General features: G+C 50.5%; 4 protein-coding genes across 4 annotated transcripts; 2 read left to right on the plus strand and 2 right to left on the minus strand.

Moving 5' to 3' along the window:
- Positions 1 to 50: 50 nt before the first annotated feature.
- UCRPA7_6730 (putative wd domain-containing protein) lies at positions 51 to 5,929 on the minus strand (the record flags this gene model as incomplete). Its single annotated transcript, XM_007919267.1, has 10 exons — positions 51 to 72; positions 542 to 1,226; positions 1,281 to 1,468; positions 1,522 to 1,858; positions 1,909 to 1,949; positions 2,001 to 2,069; positions 2,674 to 2,721; positions 2,995 to 4,557; positions 5,143 to 5,853; positions 5,913 to 5,929. 10 exons carry the CDS (start codon positions 5,927 to 5,929, stop codon positions 51 to 53), a joined length of 3,681 nt encoding a protein of 1,226 aa, XP_007917458.1.
- A 388-nt stretch (positions 5,930 to 6,317) lies between these two features.
- Positions 6,318 to 8,817, plus strand: UCRPA7_6731 (putative arp2 3 complex 34 kda subunit protein; the record flags this gene model as incomplete). The annotated part of the gene is made up of 7 exons (XM_007919268.1): positions 6,318 to 6,591; positions 6,651 to 7,073; positions 7,123 to 7,223; positions 7,271 to 7,319; positions 7,374 to 7,412; positions 8,001 to 8,281; positions 8,338 to 8,817. 7 exons carry the CDS (start codon positions 6,318 to 6,320, stop codon positions 8,815 to 8,817), a joined length of 1,647 nt encoding a protein of 548 aa, XP_007917459.1.
- A 5,345-nt stretch (positions 8,818 to 14,162) lies between these two features.
- UCRPA7_6732 (putative cellular morphogenesis protein) lies at positions 14,163 to 17,539 on the plus strand (the record flags this gene model as incomplete). The annotated part of the gene is made up of 2 exons (XM_007919269.1): positions 14,163 to 17,244; positions 17,307 to 17,539. The coding sequence occupies 2 exons, from the start codon at positions 14,163 to 14,165 to the stop codon at positions 17,537 to 17,539; spliced, it is 3,315 nt and encodes a 1,104-aa protein (XP_007917460.1).
- A 1,158-nt stretch (positions 17,540 to 18,697) lies between these two features.
- UCRPA7_6733 (hypothetical protein) lies at positions 18,698 to 19,207 on the minus strand (the record flags this gene model as incomplete). The annotated part of the gene is made up of 1 exon (XM_007919270.1): positions 18,698 to 19,207. The coding sequence occupies one exon, from the start codon at positions 19,205 to 19,207 to the stop codon at positions 18,698 to 18,700; it is 510 nt and encodes a 169-aa protein (XP_007917461.1).
- Between the last annotated feature and the right edge of the window lie 1,048 nt (positions 19,208 to 20,255).

Below are 20,255 nucleotides of genomic sequence, written 5' to 3' on the forward strand. Positions count from 1 at the left end.
ATGCTGAACGAAGGATCGCCCTTAGATACGGAAAGAGATTTCCTATGTACCTACTTAGTGTCCATAGACACCCTGTGCAATAGTCAATTAAGAAGCCTCGATTCCATCTTTTGTTGATCGTATTTTGTGCACTTTGCTATGCTAACGAATTGCAAGGCTCACATATCTACTTAGTGACACCTAACCTACAGCCCCAATTGATCAGAGTCTCTTTCTATCTTCACGTTTTCAAATTGTCTAGTAAGACCATGGTCGAACCGTGTACTTCTTCGCCTGTTCTGGCTCTTTCTCCTGCGGCCACTCTATCTCGTCCGGATTGATATACCAAGATGGGTCGCCTGCAGTCTGCGTCGTGCTCCACCCATTACCGAGCCATCGAAGGTGATTGCCGCTTGGGTCAGGATTTTCAAAGTTGAAATCTTCCCAACGGACTGATCGAAGAGCTTCCAAAGCATGCAAAGTCGAGCCTGGCCAAAGACCAGATATCCAATTACCTTTTCCTCCCTCCGATCGATACCAAGATCGACAATCGTCCATGTACACGGTATTTTTGAAATATTCGCCAATGTACTGGCTGAAGTCAGCAACCCGCTCCGATTTCGGCTCGATGGTAGCATATTCTTCTTTCTGCATCTTTCGGATGATCTTAACTACATAGTCACACTCTTGTTCTAGGATCTTCGTTAGGCTGCCGAAGCCTATCGCAGAGTTTGGCCCAAACATCATCAGGTAGTTAGGGAAGCCATCTACAGCAATCGATAAATAGCTTTCCGGGTGTGGCGTCCACCTTTCGGCAAGTGTCTGCCCATTTTTGCCTCTCACTTCGAAGTTCGGGGGTGCAGAGATCTTGAACCCTGTTGCACAAGCAATAGCATCGAGTTGGATTTCTCGGCCGGAGGCGAGTTTGACGCCCGACTCGGTTATCTCCACTATAGGATCATTGACAACTTCGACATTATCCTCAGTCAATGCCTCGAGATATCCTTTTCCGGGAGTTAGACGTCTACAACCCGGAGCGAAATCCGGAACGATAGAGTTCAGAAGCTCCGGTTTCTTCGCGAGCTTTTCTCGCATTGATGTTCTGAACTCATCAGTAAAGGCTTTTTGCATTTTTGTTCCCCGAATTGTTGAGTCATGGATCAAGTTTCCACCATCCTCGATAACTTTCCTCATTTTAAAGTAAGCATCGGGGTCTCGAGCCAGCGCTTCTTGCTTTTCCTTTGTAACTAAGACGAGTTAGCCGACAGGCTGAGCCACAGGCGATCGGTATGAAAACACACATATGATATCGTTCGGGTCCAGCCCAAGGGCAACCATAGCTGCATCGCCGAAAGCTGCCGAAATCCAGGTAGGTGACCGCATGAAGGTTGTCATCGAGATGCCTTCTAGTTTCTGAAGACTCGGAACAATTTGAATGGCGCTAGATCCATTCCCAATGACACCGACTTTCTTATGCCGGAAGTCATAACTAAATGATGAATGTCAGTTGAGATTCTATCATTTTCGAGTGGTCATGTTTACCTCTCATCCCATTCCGCCGAATGAAGGAGTTTGCCCTGGAACTTATCGAGACCAGGCAATTGCGGCCAGTTGACCTCATTCAGCTGACCACGAGCTGCGATAACGATGTTCGCTGACTCCTCGAAGGTCTCACCAGTCGAAGTATTTTGAACAGTAATGTGCCACTGCTTATCATCCGCATCCCACACGCACTTTTCAACTTTGTGCTGGGTCTTGATGAATCTTGTGGCGCCATACTTTTCAGCTACATCTTGAAGATACTTCTGGATTTCTCGTCCAGGTGCATACAGAGATGACCAGTACGGATTTGGCGCGAAAGTGTATTGATACGAGTGCGCTATCTCATCAATAGCAGAACGATCACTCTGGGATAATTCATGAGCTTACATGGAATATCACAAGCGAGGCCTGGGTACTTGTTCAGCCACCTAAGTTTGTGTTCGTCAACAGACTCATGAATATGAGAGAGTAATACATACCATACACCTCCTATGCCCTCGTTCTTCTCGTACACGACAAGGTCAATGTTGCGTATCTTTTCAGGTATTCTGGATATGAATAACGGTCAAACAACGACTTTTTCCATTAATATAGGGCCTGTCTTCACCTGATCGCTGCCAATATGCCCGAGAACCCAGCGCCTACCACCCTGACTTTGAGTGGCCGTTGGTTCTCAATGGGAACGTCCTTCAGCGTGAAACTGCCATTTACTAAGTTTGCATTGCCCATTTCCGCTACAAATGTCCGTAGGAACACGCTCGAAACGTTATTGATAACACACTTCAAGAATAGTAGCGGTATCTTTGGGTGGTATTTTAGAAATTGGAACTTGAGGGGGCATTAAGCCACGCAACGGAAGACACAACTGATGCCGAACACGTCCAAATGGCCCCAATGCTCGGAACTGATATTCCCCCACAAACCCATGGCTGAGAGACGAACAGGATCTTTACAGGATCTTAGTTGCCTAGCATATCCCTCTACCAGACACAGTCACAATTAAAACTGAACGGACTGGACCGCCATTGACAACTAACCCCTCAAGGTGGCACCATTTTCATTAGTTCATGGCACATGGTGATATGTAAAGCCTTAATCAGCTAAGCGAACCGAAGCCAGATCCCCGCGTGGCTGTCTTAATACATGACGTACGGCGCTTGGAGGGCGTTGGCGTTTGCGGAGTTGAAGCGGGGGAGGTGACTTTCAAAACTATTTCGGCAGATGGAAGAATGCGGAGAGGAGGCGGCTGGGGTCGACTAGGCTGGACGTTTCTCCAGCCTCAAGGGAGTCAATAATGAACACATGGCACGTGAAGCTGTGAACTGTATCAATTGTGCAGTCGAAGTGTGGTTCGTGACACCCTCGTCTCAATCGCTAATGTTGCATATCGTATTATACCCACAAGATTAGCTTGTACCCCGTACCCCCTGACCTTTCCTTGGAGCAACTGTCTATCATGACACATGAACAAACGCCCGTTTCTTGACGGAGCGGCTTTGATCCTCTTCTTCCCAATTTTCGTCGACATAATCCTTGACGCTCTTCTCTTTGATTTGCAGTCCAACAACCTTGAGCGCTGCGATATTGTAGCCCATCTCGTCCTTTTGTCTCTTCAGCGCATTTCTTAGATTCATTCTAATACCGTCAAGCATGGCCCTCATGGTCTTGCTTGCAACAATTTGCCGGTGATGCGTTTTCAGCATGAAGAAAAGAATCCGGCAAGTCAATGGTATATTCATTGACCGTATTGCGAAGATGTTCAGGAATGTGAAAAGCATTGGGACGGTTGCAAATGGCAATACCAAGAGGGCATCATGAAGTGCTGCAGCTTTTATCCTCTGCAACACATTCATGACGTGGGTCTCGGCGCTGATGCCGCCTAAGGCCATAAATATTGGGTTTCTCTGCGGCGGTGCAATGTTTGGATTATTCGACTTCGCTTCTTCCCACTCTTTGACAACGTTCAAATCCGCCATACCGAGTTCCAGTGCCTCTGTAATTCTCTCCCCCGCCATGAGAGTTTCGACTGTCTGTTTGCTGGCGGCGGTGACCTCTCCATTCTGGTCCTCTGCATCAGGATCTTGTTCCAGAGAGGTCGTCAGCGTGCTTTCGTAGAGCTCCTCGATTTCTTTTTCGCGCTCTTCTTCGAGGAAAATCTGCTCATCTGTTTCCTCCCACACTCGAATGCTCTTGTCATGACTAGCACTGACTAGGAATGTACCACTATGGCCGACAGCGAGCGCCCAAATCTCGCCATGGTGTCCATCTATCCGCTGAATTTGCTCGAATTTGTCGGCATCCCAGTATTTGATGCTGCGATCCTTGCTACTGCTGAAGAAATGATGGCCATTACCGTCCGTGTTGTGCGGTACGAATGCGACTTGTAGAATACTGTCTTGATGAGCAAACAACGCTTTGTGACAATCCCCAAAGTCAAGCCCCCATATCCTAACGTTTTTGTCGGCAGAACTCGTGACAATGAGCTTACTATCATAAGAAATATCCATGCTGAGGACGGGAAGCTTGTGACCGTAGAGATTAAGATAGAGCTTCAGCGAGTCGGTGAAGAAGACCTTGACTGTGTTGTCAAGAAGCGCTACCGCAAGTAATCTGGCATCGGGCGAGAACCTCAAGCTTAAAATGTCGTCCGAGACCTTCAATATCCTGGCCTGAACAAGCTTCAACTTCGGGGTTGTCCTCGTTGTCCCTAAAACCGGCTCTTGTACAATCTTGAAATCCCAGAATTTGGCAGTCTTGTCCGCGCTTCCAGTAACTACTGATCGACCGTCTGGATGCACTTGAAGACTCCAAATTGCACCCTCATGCGCAGAAACACTGTCCAATAAAGCGGCACTAGCTACATCAAATAGCTCAAGCTCTCCGGTCTTGGTACCAACAACAACAACCTTATCACCGGGCAGAAACGCACAGCACAGCGCATAGCCGCATTCGAATGTCCGAATGCAAGTCTGTGTCTTGACGTTCCAGATCTTAAGACTTCCATTGGCAGCAGAAGCCAACATCTTGTCATCAGAACTTAAAGATAGCGCTCTGATATCCGCTCTATGGCCTGGCAATTCGACTGACAGTGTTCGTATATAGTCCGTTGTGTCATCCTTTTTCGTCTTTGATCCTTTGTCTTTTGTCGTGATATTATAAAACTCGAGTTGATTATTTGTAGTCCCTGCAAGTAATTGAAGGTCTTTTTGTCCGTGACTTGTGGCCCAGTCTACTGAACGAACTTTGCCTGAAGTTCTCACAATAACATGTTGAACAAACACATCCGAGATGTCAGCTTGCTCCAAGTCATCCTCATTGTCGTCGCCAGCAGCTATATCGACATCGCTCTTTGGTTTCTTTTCCGCTGTTGCCTTTTCTCGCCTCCTTCTCCTCTTCCGCGCTAGACTTTTCTTCACTTCAGCTTCTGACCGTATTCGCCATATCTCAACAGCTTTTTCGACACCATGAACGGCGAAGTAGTCCTTGCGAGGATGAAAAGCGACCTCTACAGCCCTATCTTTGCTGTGGCGATGTAAGGTTCCCCGATCTTGGAGGAAATTCGGTGCTGAAGCGAGATCAACCTGCTGTGATGCCGCAGAAAGGGATGACACGTCGAGTGACCAGACTTTTAATTCTCCATCGTTGCCGGCTGTGACACATCCACTAAAATCGGGGGATACGCCAAGTGCCCAACACTCGCCGTTCGTCTGTGCAACATGAGTTTCGACACAATGCCGCGAGGAAAGATCCCAGATCTTGATCAGAGAATCCTTCCCAGTTGTCAAGAGATACCCATCACCCAAGGTCTCTCCATCTAGTACCATTGCTTGCTCAGCCTCCTCATCTTGCGGTTGGGGCTCTAACTCGACAAAGTGAAGTCCCGTAACTTGATCCTTGTGTCCACGCAGCTTGTACTGGCCAACCTCAGCAACAAGGTCCCAGACAATAACATCTGTGTCTTTTGATCCGCTGGCAAGGCGCACTCCTGTCTTATCGAAGGCAAGTATTGTGATTGCCGACTTGTGTCCATTGAAGTTCACAATGGTGGTTGTGATCTTGCTGTCCCAAATCCGGATGCTTCCATCCTCGTACCCCACAGCGAACACATCTTTGTCGGTCTTGCTCTGCGCTATGGCTGTGACTTGTGCCCTGCAGTTCTCATCTCTCCAGCGGCTCAGGAGCTCGCCTTTCTTGATGTCCCAGCATAGTACTTCCTCATTCGCGGCGACAATGGCTCGGCCTGCACCCGTTCCCGACCGTTCTTGCGGCGCCCAGACAATGTTCGACGAGCTGGATGTTACTAGGCCGAAAGACTTCGCGTGCTCGTATTTTCTGGATCGTATGTTAGTATTTAGGGTTGCATCATGCCGCAGTAGTTCCAATAGACTTACAGGTATGACTTGACCATTTTCACACGCTCAATGCTTTTGCCAGTTCATCCAGCGCAAGTTGGGTCACTGCTCGAAAATTGGCTTCAAGTGCTGGATTCAGAGCCCAGAACTTTTTTTTGTTGCCGATAAGATAAGAATTTTGGCGGGGAATTCAATCACGCTGACATGCACGTGCTTCCACTGTTGCAATACGTAAGCGGAGGACCAGGCGCAGCATTGTCCCCAGCCCCACCATGAGGCATCACTCCTTCAAGGCACTCTCAAACAATCAGCACTTCACAGCACAGCTTTGAGAGGAACAAGCCAAAGGGTGCCACGATGCTCCTCCTGGATTATCAGAATGTTCTAATCCAGTCAGTACTGACGGAGAGGTTTTCAGGGTGAGATGCCAAACTGAACCCAATGATGGACCACCTCCCTGCTAATGAACATCCCAGCGCTCCGCCCGTGTCAATCGACCAGACTGTATCCGACTTCGACGGGGTGACCTTTCATATATCAACACCAGAAACGAAAACAAAGATTCTTGTCTCGATTCAGATCAAGTGCTATAGGGACCTTGTGAAGTATGGTGCTGAGCAGGTGCTGCGGCGCGAGTACGGTGAATATGTCGTGCCAGCCGAACCCGGTTACGACTTCTCTGTTCTAGTCGACCTAGAGAATCTGCCGGCAGATAAAGGTATAACTCTGCGTGATCCAGGTTTTTCTGTCCTCACAGTGCTAACAAGCATGCTATAGAGGCACGCGATGACCTTGTCATGAAGATCGCTCTCCTCAAGCGCAACGCTATGGCCGCACCGTTCGAGGCTGCTTACGAGGAACACTACAAGTTGAAGGAGGCTGCGTCAAAGTATACATCCGAAGAGGCACCACAAGGCGTTCGGGAAGGCGGAGAGGTCATGGCGATTCATTACCGAGAGGAGGAAGCTATATACGTGAAAGCGAGCCACGACCGTGTGACAGTCATCTTCAGCACCATCTTCAGGGAAGAAACGGATCGCGTGTTCGGCAAGGTGTTCATCCAAGAATTTGTTGATGCTCGAAGACGGGCAATTCAGAATGCACCTCAAGTTCTTTTCCGAAATGACCCGCCGTTGGAACTTCAGGGTGTCCCCGGAGTTCAAAATACAGGCACTGGAGAGATCGGTTATATCACCTTTGGTGTGTTTCTCAAGCCAATAGCGTTCTCGAATAAAGCTAACGGGACCAGTTCTATTTCCTCGACACCTCACCCCTCAGCGGATGCCAGACGTCATCTCGCACATTCAGACTTTCCGCGACTACTTCCAATATCACATCAAAGCATCTAAGGTAAGTCTAGGAGCAATTGAGCACAACATTTGTCTAACGATGGCCAGGCCTACATCCACACAAGGATGAGACGGCGCACGGCGGACTTCCTGCAAGGTGAGATATCTGTTCTTTGAGGATGTGTCGACAAGCGCGCTAACAAGCTATTAGTCCTCCGAAGAGCGAGGCCTGACAACGAAGAGAAGGAGCGTAAGACGGCGAGTGGAAGGACGTTTAAGCAGGGGAGTTAATGGTCCTTCTATATCTGGTTTGGGCTCAATCAGCAGTCGATACATCTAAGGCAGGCCGGGCAGTATTATGGGGCGTAGGTCGTTGACGACAGGCAGCTCTGGGAATGGCACTATTAAAAAAAGCCGTAGACGCCGAACTACGGCAGAATAAAGTCATAAATCCAGAAACAAATGGCACTATTGCGCATTAGTGAGGTGAATTATGCTGGGTGGCCAACGGTTGGGCTAAGGAGTATCTTGCGGCTAGAGGTAGGTAGCTAAGCTAAGCTCCTTAAACCATGCCGATTGGCGAGCTCCCACCGTACATCCCACCTGGGCAACCTCAAGCTTCAACACCATCCAACGTCGACGCACCAGCGCCGCAGTGACTTCGTGTTGTGACCCTCCTGCAGCAGCACAATGCGATGGCCGTGGCAGAGCAGGTCGTCGGACTCCCCCGTCTCGGGGAAGGATAGCGAATCCTCAGCGTTCCCACTGCCGGTGCCGACATCTTCGGACCCATGCAAGCAGAAGTCGGTCAGCTGGAACAACACGCTCAACGCAACAGATTGGGAGCACTTCAAGGAGCCGCGCAATTGGATTCCCACGTTACTCGTGACAGCAACGGCGCTTGCATCACTGCATGTTTACCGGTCGTACTTGCGCCGCATCCCGGGTGTGGACCACATACAGCCGAGCTTCTTCAGAAAGAGGAGCTTGTTCGGACGGGTCACGAGTGTCGGCGATGGAGACAACTTTCACCTATTCCATACCCCTGGTGGAAGACTTGCAGGCTGGGGATGGTTAAGAGCCATACCCAAGGAGCGAAAAGAACTCAAGGGCCGGACTGTACGTCATCCTCACCAAGCTACCTACAAGGCATATTATACTAACTTAGACTCTAGATTTCAGTTCGTATAGCCGGAATTGATGCACCGGAAGGAGCACACTTTGGGCGTCCAGCACAGCCTTACGCCGCCGAGGCTCTCTCGTGGTTATCCGGAAGCATCCTACATCGACCCATCAGGGCCTACATCTACAGACGCGACCAGTATGAACGCGTTGTCGCCACCGTCTATATCCGCCGCTTCCTCTTTTTCCGGAAAGACATTGGCCTAGAGATGCTGCGTCGGGGTCTGGCTACTACATATGAGGCAAAAACTGGCGCGGAGTTTGGTGGAGCCAAGATGGAGAAGAAATATAAAGCCGCAGAGGCAGAGGCTAAGAGCAAGGGAAAGGGTCTTTGGAGCGCTCTAGGAGGGAAATCAAAGGGGTGGTTTGGACTAGGAAAGGGACCAGATGAGCCCTTCGAGACACCCCGCGAGTACAAGTCAAGAATGAATTCTCAGCCGAAACCCGAGAAAGGAGATCAAAATAGGACATAAAACATCCAATCGAATAGGATGAATGAAGGCACAGTGTTCTTGCACATCGAGCTAAAGATACCTTGTGAGGGTGATACAATTGTGAAGCTTAACGAGCAGATTTTACTGAAGTGCTGTTTGTGAATAGGTGTTTCTTGACATATTATAACAGAGTGCTCCAAGTGAGTATGAGCTGAGGAGGCCATCATCTTGAAGGCGATACTCGCAGACTCACTTGATCGCAATGAAGGCTATCTCTTACCTGTCTGATCTCCCCATGATACTGATTGGAGATGGAAATCCATATATACAATGGCCAGGCAAGATCCCTTCAAGCGAAGAGCCCGGTTGGTGGCCTAATAGCAGAAGTCAGGAGCTATAACCCAAGTTATCTACCTTCCCTGAAAACGATGGTCCGATTCTCAATCTAGGCGCCTCCTGGACCTGAATTTTTTGCCTGTTTGAGCCCCTTTGCGACCAGTCCTTTTTTCTCATTGTGTTCCTCCTCGCTTTGAAGCTATTCATTCTGATCAAATCCGAGGCCTCGTCATCAGGCTGGATATGATCAACATACTACGCGCACTGCCTTACGGTAATAGCGGTCCGCTAGAGCTCATGGAAGCGTGGTTGTAGTGAATATGTCTCGTCGAAAGTGTCCAACGAGCTACTTGGACGACCATACTCGACAGCTTTCAACTTTTCCAGCTACCGCATTGCCAGGACTTGCTATAGGTAATCTCCTGTGATATAGCGATCAGTAGGATTCACATCACTTTGGCTGCTATTTATATCTTCGTCGTGTAGACTATTCAGTTAGGAAAGCTTCTCCACAACCTCATAGCAGGTATATTCGCTCAGTTTCGTCAACTTCCCTGGTATAGTAGACAATACCTCGTTTCGCGGGTCCAAGCATTTACCATCAATGCCTTGCAACTGCTACCGTCGAATCACTCAACAGATATTCAGTGTTGATGGCAAGAAAACACATCTTACTTATGCAGCATGTGACACGAAGGAGGCTTACACTGCTTTTACTCGTTACTTAAGGAGCGTTTTCATGGAGAGAACAACTATGGTTCAGATGTTTCATGCCCACGAGCCATGGGATCCACTTCCGCGGTTCAACATACTAGACTACCTGATGTATGAATTATTTGGAAATCTCTGGCATGAACTGTTTTGATTGTTAACTTCGGCACCAGGCTCCGAAAGGCGGCTCCGGCGAATCTCGATCCAGATAATAGGGCTCACCGGATCCAGCTCAAATGGAAACAAACATTCAAGTACGGCATTGCAGAGCGCCGAAACAGAACCATTGCAGTGCGGCCCTCACGAGAGGCCTAGACAGTGTAAGGAAAAGCAACCTTGGTTCTACGGATCATAAGACACGAATGCCAGGCCATAGAAACGGTGACGTCGCGATAGCAGGAGGCGTTCCAGGTAACCGGATGGCTCCTATCATGGCATGATGACGACCCGAGATGTGTGCTTCAAGGACTGCCAGATCGACGCAGCGAGTCTCACTCGTCAATACCTGCGATTACCGGTACCTGGATACCAGTTGCATGACAAACAGCAACCCCGTTTCTTGGACACGCAATACGAGTCACAGAGAGTGCACCTATAGATTATGTCGATTCGGTAGCAATCTCGACAGAGGTTGAGATCGTATCTAAAGAAGAGACAAACGTCTAGCACTGCCCAGGTCTTTAGGAGAAGTCTAATTCATCCCAAGTTTCAGTCCGACGACATGCAAGGGCGTTGTGTACAGGTGATTGCTCGCCTTACGAGCCCCGCCTCAGGGCCGACAACAGCCGGGTCATCAGAGCTCTATAAGGAGATGGACATATGTTTCTTATGGCCTGAATTATAAACATTTGAGCAGGGCGAATGGCATGGGAGCAAGACGATGTCCCGATGCCGTTGGACAGGCGTTCGGATTGGCCACGTTGAGGTCCTGGCCAGTGAGGACGCGTCTCTGGCATCTAGTACATGTGTGAAGAGAGATCTGGCCCGATAGATCAGGTGCATGCGTAGCGGGAACTGGTGTCAGATACATGGAGGTATTATTTGGGTGTGTGGCTGGGTCTCTAGGGGCGACCCCTGACCCTGCTGCGACATTGCTTCGGTTACAGAGACAGCCCCCGTTCGGCCCCTGACTCTCGCATTTTGGCGACTGGCACCGACCACACGGTGCACTGCGCTACGCTACACTGCATGCTCACCGCAAAATCTCGTCTGCACGTCTGGAGCTGCTATTCGTAGAGATTTTGAAATGTTCTGATTCTTTTCCCCTTTTCGTCGATTACCATCGAAGAAAGGTCCGGCGCCTTTTTTTCCTTTCTTTTAAGCATCTCGAAGGGTGACGTAGGGAGCCCAGGAAAGAACAGGAGCTGGAGCCCTCTTCTCCAAGACATAGTCACTCTTTTCTTGCAACATCACAATCCCGGATTCAGTTTGGGATTTGTCCAGGCCGGTCGATCGTGCTACCGCCCGCCCGCTTCAACCTGGCTCACTCGTTCGTTTAATATCTCCCTCGTGAGGGCGGTTGCGTCTATCTGTCCTTCGTTTTTGCACGCCTCCAGTTCGTGGCCTAGTAGGGATCCGAACCCCTGATCTGAGCCTCTCCCAGGTCACACTGTTTCGATCAAGAGAATCTCTGACAGTGCGTCACGGAATCCAGGGATTTCAACTGACGGACTGAGTAACTCTTGGAGATCTGTACAAGCAGAGAGCAACCCTTGGCATCTATCGATCCATCCATTCATTCGTTTTCTGGTTTGCTCGTATCATACCATACCGGACATCACCACGACTTGCGGCACCTCGCATAGCATAACGGAGCAACACAACCAGGACGGCGACGGCGGCGGCGACGACGACGACGACGACCAGCTCCGCCAGTACCATTGGCAAGCAACACATTCATTCGGCATTGAGTACCAAGCATCATCACGCTCATTCACACAGCAAGTTCGATCTCCGGAAGGAAACACGCAACGTAGACAACTGTACAGTCCAGCCAGTCATTCACTACCATCTATCCAATCTTTCTTTTATTTTTGCATATCAATCATTCTGTCGGACTCATCGCCCCATCAACTCATATCAATCAATCTAAGGTCAGCAGCATCAGACGCTCCGAAACGGCCATTCATTCATCTGCGACAACGCCGTCTGCACAGGATTAAGTGTTAGTGCACCACCACCACTACCACCACAAGCAGCCGTGGCTTGGACCTCCCCCAGATCACCGCCCGAACCGGAGCATCAGTGATCCATCCTGCTGAGGCCCACGGAACGTCAGAAACACGGCATTTCAAGACCAGCCAGCATCCCTGATTACCTGTACATACTGCAAAGTACAGGTGCGTTGTGTCGTGTGCCAAAGTGGAAGCAAGGCGGTTAGGTACAGACAGACGGACCGCGAGCAAGCAAGGCGTATTGCAATAGCCGTTTCCCGGGAAGCGAGATATTGCGGCACGTCACCCTATCCGACACGTGCAATCTCAAGCCGCTCAAGCAAGCCCCGTCGCCAGAAAGATTTGGGCAGCGGGAAACAGGGGAATATCGAGAGACTACTCTAAAGCAGAAGGGGGGATATATTGGGAAGGAAGAGGCTCTTATCACGAGGAGTGTAATCCTCCTCAGGGTCCCCCACCAAGTGACGACAACACTCTTTTCTCACCTGCCTGACATTGGAGGTCTGCACAGCAGTGGCCCGGTCTGGTCTGGAGGTAGCTGACCAGACTCGCGACCGTCCTGGTTCATCTCCGTCATCTTGGGGGCAGTTTGAGGGTTTTGAGGGGTGGAAGAGGGTGTCGAAGCTGCAGGTCCGCCCAGTCAGAGCTCGCGTTGGCAGCCCTGAGGTGTCCAGGACTCCAGGACCGTACAGGGTCTAGCCCCACAAGCCACCCAATCCAAGACAAGGCGACCAGCAACCCCCCGGCACGGACCACTCCTAGCTTCGTCACAACGCCAATTGGCCAGACAGACTAAGTCTACTGCAGTCTAGTCTCATTACGACGGACGGGAAGACTCTGGGAGAGGGGAATCGGGCTGCACCGCTGTAATCTCTCATACCGGACCAGCACTGCTTTGCTGGCTGGCTGGCTGGCTGTGTCTACACCATTAGCGGCAGCTCTAGCCACGTCCCAGCGTGCCCCAGCTCTGCCCAGCTCTGCCTGGTGTCCCCTGGTGTCCCCTGGTGTCCCCGCTAACCACATTCTTTCCGAGTAATCATCAAAGCTTGGAACAGAGTGGGAAAACAAACCCACCCACTCTCACTCTTGCTTGCTGAGGTAGGTGCGCTCTGCTTGCTTGGGAGTCGTACCTTCCCACCTTACCTCACCTCACCTCACCACTCACACTCACTGCACAGCAACAAACAATTTCCATTCCTTCCCTCATTTCCTCCATTTCCGCCACAAAGAACCACAACCACCAACACTACAAATCTCTCCCAGCGATGATGACTCCCGGTCTCTAATTAATTACAGTCGAATATACGATATCGACTCTCTCGCTCGACTTCAATCTTCCCATAGAAAGGGTCCCATCACCTCTCTTTTTCTTTGTGTGCATCTAATACCCGCCAGTCGTCGCGCGCGTTCATTTCACGACCAACCAGCAAATTTCCTCGATCGCGATCAGCACTTGTACCTTGTGCGACATCCTCCACCACCCAACACGAGCCGACGATCCCTCTGCCGACATTACATCACCTGCCACAACATTCACTCTAATCTTTGTTGTGTTGTGCAATCCATTCAGTCTATTGCTATTGTTATGGCCCAAGCATAGCTTCTTGGATTCTTCTTCTCCCCTCCATGACCGGTGATACCTGGGCAGGTAAAGCGTCAACACCAACTTGGACCCCGACCTCGACCTCGACCTCGACTCGGGCGACCACAACCACCAAGTATTGGTCACCGTAGGCACAACCGGCGTATCTCGACGCCATGCGGTTACCATCCCGCAGGCGCCGCTCGGCGCCTCGATGGTCTCGCTCTTCTTCATCACAATCTCTTCTCAGCTCTCTCCTCACATTTTCTTCACTCGCATCCTTACCAATATCACAAGCGATCACATTCACCCCCGCCCCGGCAGCGAATCTCGACCTCTCCCAATTAGGACGCATTGGTGTAGCCGGCGACTTCTCCGGTTTGTCGATGTTTCAATTCGAGGAGCAAAATGAGAACACATTCAGTACTAATGGCAGCGAGGCGCTTTTGGCACGCATGCCCAACGGCGCTTTCGCATCCGTTGTCAAAACAGATGCCACGATCCAGGCTATGTGCACCTTCATGAATAAGGGGACGATGGCAGGAGTGGTAATAGGCGGTAATTTCACAAGTTTAGGTGGCATGGAATCAACAGCAGTGGCGTTGTTCAACCCGAATACCTCGCAGATCACACCCCTCGCTGGACTCTCAGGCCAGGTCAACGCCTTGTTCTGCGACAACGACAACAACACGGTGTACGTTGGCGGAAACTTCAAGGGAGCGGAATCCACGAACGCCATCGCCTGGGTCGGCACCCAAGGCTGGACAAACCTGCCGTTTGCTGGCTTCAATGGACCCGTCACATCCATCACCAAGGCCTCGAATGGCCACATAATATTTGGCGGCAGCTTCACAGGGTTGGGTAATGCAAGCGCGCCGAGTCGGCCTGATGAGCAGATCATCAATCTGTCGTCTGCCACGATCACCTCGGGCTCCTCAACTACCCAGTCAGGTTTCAGCGACCCGAAGAACATCATCTGCAAGACTAGCGGCGCCGATGGACAGGGCAACACTTGGCTCCTCCAGGACAACGCCGCCGGCTTCTGGCAAGCGAAGATGGAATTTGGATATCAGCCTACCAAGCTTCGCATCTACAACACACATCAAGATGGCCGTGGGACAAAGACTTGGCGATACACCGCCTTTCCCATAAACGGCATCATGAACTTCACATATATCGATCCGTCAACAGGGCAAAATCACTCGTGCACGAGCGAATGCCCTCTAAGCGATGATACCAGCGTCGAGTTTCAGGACTTCCATTTCGTCAATGTGATTGGGATGAATGGGTTTCGAATTGATATTTCTGATTGGTACGGCAGTGGCGGTGGTCTGAATGGTATCGAATTGTTTGAAGATGACATCTTTGCCTATGCAATCAACGATTTCAATGAGCCGACTTGCGCCAGTCTCGAGGCACCCTCAAACGCGACTCGCACAGGCCCGTGGACTGTATCGCCTTCGCATTCAAGCATGTCCCAATACTTGACCGCTCAACTTGAGGGTACAATTGACGAATCATCAGCTTCGGTTGTATTCACGCCTGATATCAGGGAGTCTGGCAACTATTCCGTCAACTTGTACACTCCCGGATGTCTCCAGGATGGCACGTGTGATACACGTGGACAGGTTGATGTCACTGGCATCATGTCAACCACGGACACCAACCCACTAAACACCTCTCTCTATCAGACTAACAACTTTGACAAGTATGATCAGATCTACTTTGGCTATATCGAAGCTAGCTCAAGCTCTTTCAAGCCGACCATCACCATGACCCCCAAGAGTGGCCAGTCGATCACCAACATGACATTTGTCGCCCAACGTGTCGGTTTTACGCTGCTCAACACAACCGGCGGTCTCAATGGCTTGTTCGAGTACGACCCGAGTAGCTCTGTCGTCAACACCACGGATTTCCAAACCTCGACTTTCGACAAGTTGGGCATGGGCTTTTCCGCAGGGTCGGCTGTCAAGGCCCTCGCAACCTCGGGCGACGTGACATATATTGGAGGAAACTTCACATCCACCAAGGCAAAAAATATTGTGTCTGTCAATGCTCAGGATGCCTCAGTGCAGACTCTTGACGGTGGTCTGAATGGGCAGGTCTTGTCGATGTACCTCAATGGGTCGAGCCTCTACGTGGGCGGCACGTTTGACAATACCCTGGACAACGGCGCTACTGGACTCAATAACTTCGCTCTCTTTGATACATCCAAAAGCTCCTGGACTGCCCTTGGTGCTGGCGTGGACGGTCTTGTGCGATCCGTCGTTCCACTAACCATGAACGTCTCAAGCGCAGAGCCCGAGCTTGTTATCAGCGTCTCCGGCGACTTCTCGCGATTGCTCGCATTCAGCAATAACCAAGATGTAGCAGCTGATGGGTTTGGTGTCTGGGTGCCCTCTCAGAATAATTGGCTACGAAATTTGGACCTTCCAGTTGAGTCAATTGATGGTATCCTGTCAAGTGCGATCCTCGATATCACAGGCGGCGCGCTATATGCAGGTTCTCTATCGTCATCATCCTTGAGCGCCAACGGCGCTGCTACCATGACGGACAGTTTTGGCAGACTCCCAGTCAATATCCAGTCTCAGACTGCCGAGTCCAGCACAGGCGTTACCAAGAGGGACACCACAAGTGAAAGTTCCGTATCAGGCATTGTTACAGGAGCATTCTACAATGAAGGCGGTCGAAATGTCACTATTCTTGCAGGTCATTTTTCTGCAACCGCCACCAATGGCTCTACCATACATAACCTCCTCTTTCTGAACGGCTCAAACAGCGACAATGTTTCCGGTCTTGGCTCGGAGATCTCAGAGAGCTCAAACTTCGTTGCTCTGGCTGTCCAAGGAGATAATCTCTTCGCTGGTGGCAATGTGACCGGCACTGTCAAGGGCGGAAAGGTCAGCGGGCTCATTTCATTCAACCTCCTTGCAAACGCCTACAATACCCAACCGCCAGCCTTGTCTGGTGGCAACAGCACTGTCAGCTCCATTCAGGTCCGACCAAATACCGGCGATGTTTACGTTGGTGGATCCTTCACATCGGCTGGATCGCTTGGCTGCCCAGGTGTTTGCTTCTTCAGCACCACCGCAGGCCAATGGAATCGTCCCGGCCTTGACCTTGCCGGTACAGTCAACGCTCTAATGTGGTCATCGGAATCAACACTAGTGGCCGGAGGCAACTTGACCGTCAGCCAGTCCAACGTCTCTTATCTCGCTTCGTACGATGCTAAGAAGCAAACCTGGACGAGCTTCTCGGGTGCCGAGCAGCTACCAGGTCCTGTCGATGTCCTCACTGCTGCATCTTCCAACGGAAAGGAGGTGTGGGTGGCAGGCACTGTCAACTCCAATGGCTCGGTGTACTTAATGAAATACGATGGATCCAACTGGAACACGGCGGGCGCGACACTCGACCCTGGTACGGAGGTCCTAGGCCTGCAAATGTTTTCTCTTACGTCGAAGCACGACTCCACCCCAATCGTGGACTCGGACCAGGTCCTGATGTTGACCGGTCGTATCATGATTCCAGGCTTCGGCAGTGCCAGCGCCGCCATGTTCAATGGTACCACCTTCCTCCCATATGCGCTAACCACCAACACGGGCAACACCGGAGGCACCATTTCAAGATTCTTCACGGAGAAGTCAAACTTCTTCTCAAGTAAAGGTATGTTACAAACGCATGTCTATTGTGTCATGGGAAACGTTGGTTCTAATTCGGCTTCTCAGGTGGCCATCTTTCACTTGCAGCAGTTGTGCTCATCGGTCTGGGCATATCGCTAGGCCTGATGTTACTGATTGTCGTCCTTGGCCTGCTATTAGACCGACTTCGGAAGAAGCGTGAAGGTTATGTTCCTGCTCCAACTTCGATGTATGACCGGGGCAGCGGCATCCAGAGGATACCGCCCCACGAGCTGCTCGAATCGCTAGGGAGAGGGAGGCCTGGTGCACCACACGTTTGAGCAAGTGGAGAGATGATACCCAAAGCAAAACAATCGAAAGAAAGCGAGCATACCCGGCGTTACGATGCTTGAAGGATTGATCTGTGATTTCAGCAGGTTTGGCGTTCTGGATAAACATCTAAAATGGTCTCTTGAGAGGAGTTTCCATCCTTTTGCTTGTCAAGAGGTAGAAGACAGACGTGTGGGCTACTTCTGGTGCCACCGAGGCATACACGGCGATGTTGAGCAAGTTGAGCTATGAACATCAAGCTCATCTTGCGGCTACGGGACGGGAATATCCAAGAGACCCGAGACTCCTCCGAAGGCGAGATCCCGGAGATGAACGCCACAAGGCGTTGTACTATGATGTTTTCTCATATTTTTTTTCACTTCGTTTTGACGACTTTACGACAACAACTTCGTTAATGTTTACCTGTCTATTATACCATTCATGGTTCATACCCACCCGGTCAGCCCCGTTAGAGAGCTCTCTACGGTGGCACTTGTACATTATATAATCTTGTAGGGCATTGACCCGTCGTGGTCGGCCTGGGGCTCGAACAAGACGAGCCAAGAGAGAACCAGTGGTTGAGAGATTTGTTGGAACTGTTTGGACGATCATTGCGATTCATACAGCAGGCATTTGCGTAATTAGTTGCATGAGACATAGCCAGTGTTTACGCGACTAGATAGAGAAAGTTAATGGAACGGATCTAGTCAGTCATGTTGCTGTTTCTTTCAATCGTTGTGACAATTTGATCAGGACCCTTGCTCGATATGTTCTCCTAACGGCACTGTCAGGTGCATAGCAGCCGCAAGTAATTAAACAAAGCACTAAAGTGAACTTTTCATGGACGTTACGGCCAGAATTGCTCCAGCAGTAATACTCCCTGCTTCAAAATCATACAACCAAAAAAATTTAAGACACATGTCAAATTGTCTCCTTCCGACCCAAGACTACTCCAGACACCGTGCCAGTTAAACCATGGACAATGGCATTGCCCGCCTTATCAATAACGGACAACTTCATGAACGAAGATCACGACGGCGGCGGCGCATGATCACGAAGTCACGACCACCAGCGATACTGATGACCATATGCAAGAGCCTAGGGATGGCACAAGCTGATTAGTCTTGCAGGGTAGGAATAGGATGAGCAGTTGATATCAAAGGGGTTACTCACATCTCACTGAACATGCAGAACAAGATGAGCACCGCAACAGCCGCCGTCGCGGCGCTCGATCCGGCGCGCGTCCGCTGCATGTCGCCCAGCGTGAACGACACGAGAAAGCCCCCCGCGATGGCGAACCCAATGCCAATGGCGCCATCGTACAGCAGCCGCTGCAGGGCCGGCGAGCGCCTGTTGCGGCGCAGGATGAAGTAGACGTCGATGCCGCTGGTGCAGCACGACTGGATGGCCGGGCTGAGTATCGGTGCCATCCATTTGTCACGGCCGATGCCGCGCTGGGCGATGATAGAGAGTGCGATGAGCACGATGCCGAGGCAGATGCAGAGGGTGCGCGCCGCGAGGAAGAGGGGCCGGTGAGGCGAGCTGGCGCCGTAGATGTCGCGCTGTTGAGAGGGTCGTGGGGGCAGCGGCGTGCGGTCGTAGCTGTTGCCCTCGCCGGTTTCGAGAGTCGAGTGGTTCGTTGTCCACGAGGCGAGGCTGTCCTTGCGGGTGGAAGACATGTTGATCGAGTAGTCAGCCCTCGGCTTATAAGACGTCTGATAGATCTGAAATTCTCAAGGATGAAGGCAAGCCCGGTTTGCGTAAGTCAAACTTGCTTGCTGCGTTCAATGCAGTGTTTCTCGTTCGGTTCGAAAAGTTCGATCCAACATTATATAGACCTAGGTTCAGCAACGATGAGGCTATACACATGCCCCGCCTCTGTCTCCGTCGTATCTCGTTTTCGATCGCGAGACGGGCGTCAGCCACAAAGCGCGTTACAACGAATGAGCAGCGCTCGCAGCACCAGGGCTCGGAAACTGCCGTATGGCACATAAGCAGCCTAGAAATTGCCCGATCTGCCTTCCAGAGAGCCTGCATTGCTCTGATATGCAAAGGTTCATTCAACCAGGGATATTATTGGTGATACTGAATCGTCCTACTTGGTCCTATTTGAGACTTTGTATGGTGTGAGCATGTATGCGCGCCCATAAGTTGGCAGTGACGGGACTACACACATGAACTGACGCCGTACTCAATATCACAATCTACATGTTGTGAATTGTGAAGAATATTTGAAGGTAATCTTTCAAGAGTCTAACTCCATATATCTAAGATATCGCTTGCGTCGAGGTATTGCGTTATGATAATGAGCACCGTGACATCAAATCCAGTTACCACGCTGGTCCGGAGGATTTCATCGATTTAAACTCTTCCATACGTACAGTTGACCATATCTCAACACACGAGCAATGCCAATTATGATCCTGTTTGACTGTTTTACCAAGCAGGCTTGTTGGTCAAGGTCCGATTTCTTGAGAGATACTCCTTGGCAAGCCCAAGAAAGTAGAGTTGGATGAATCAATACGCAAAGACGAGGCAAGAGATCTCACCGTCGTGGTTTATTAATGCCATCAATCGACACATTTCAATAGAAAATTGTGTCGTTGCCCCAGGAGTCTACATTGGATGGGAACTTTAATAAGGCTACGCATAATGAATAGGCAATGGCTCATAACGAAGACTCTCATCATGAAGCCACGTTTGACCGGATATCGACTAGATGTAGAG

The sequence above is a fragment of the Phaeoacremonium minimum genome (assembly GCF_000392275.1).
Source record: "Phaeoacremonium minimum UCRPA7 unplaced genomic scaffold PA7_03_scaffold_492, whole genome shotgun sequence".
Lineage (NCBI taxonomy): Eukaryota > Fungi > Ascomycota > Sordariomycetes > Togniniales > Togniniaceae > Phaeoacremonium > Phaeoacremonium minimum.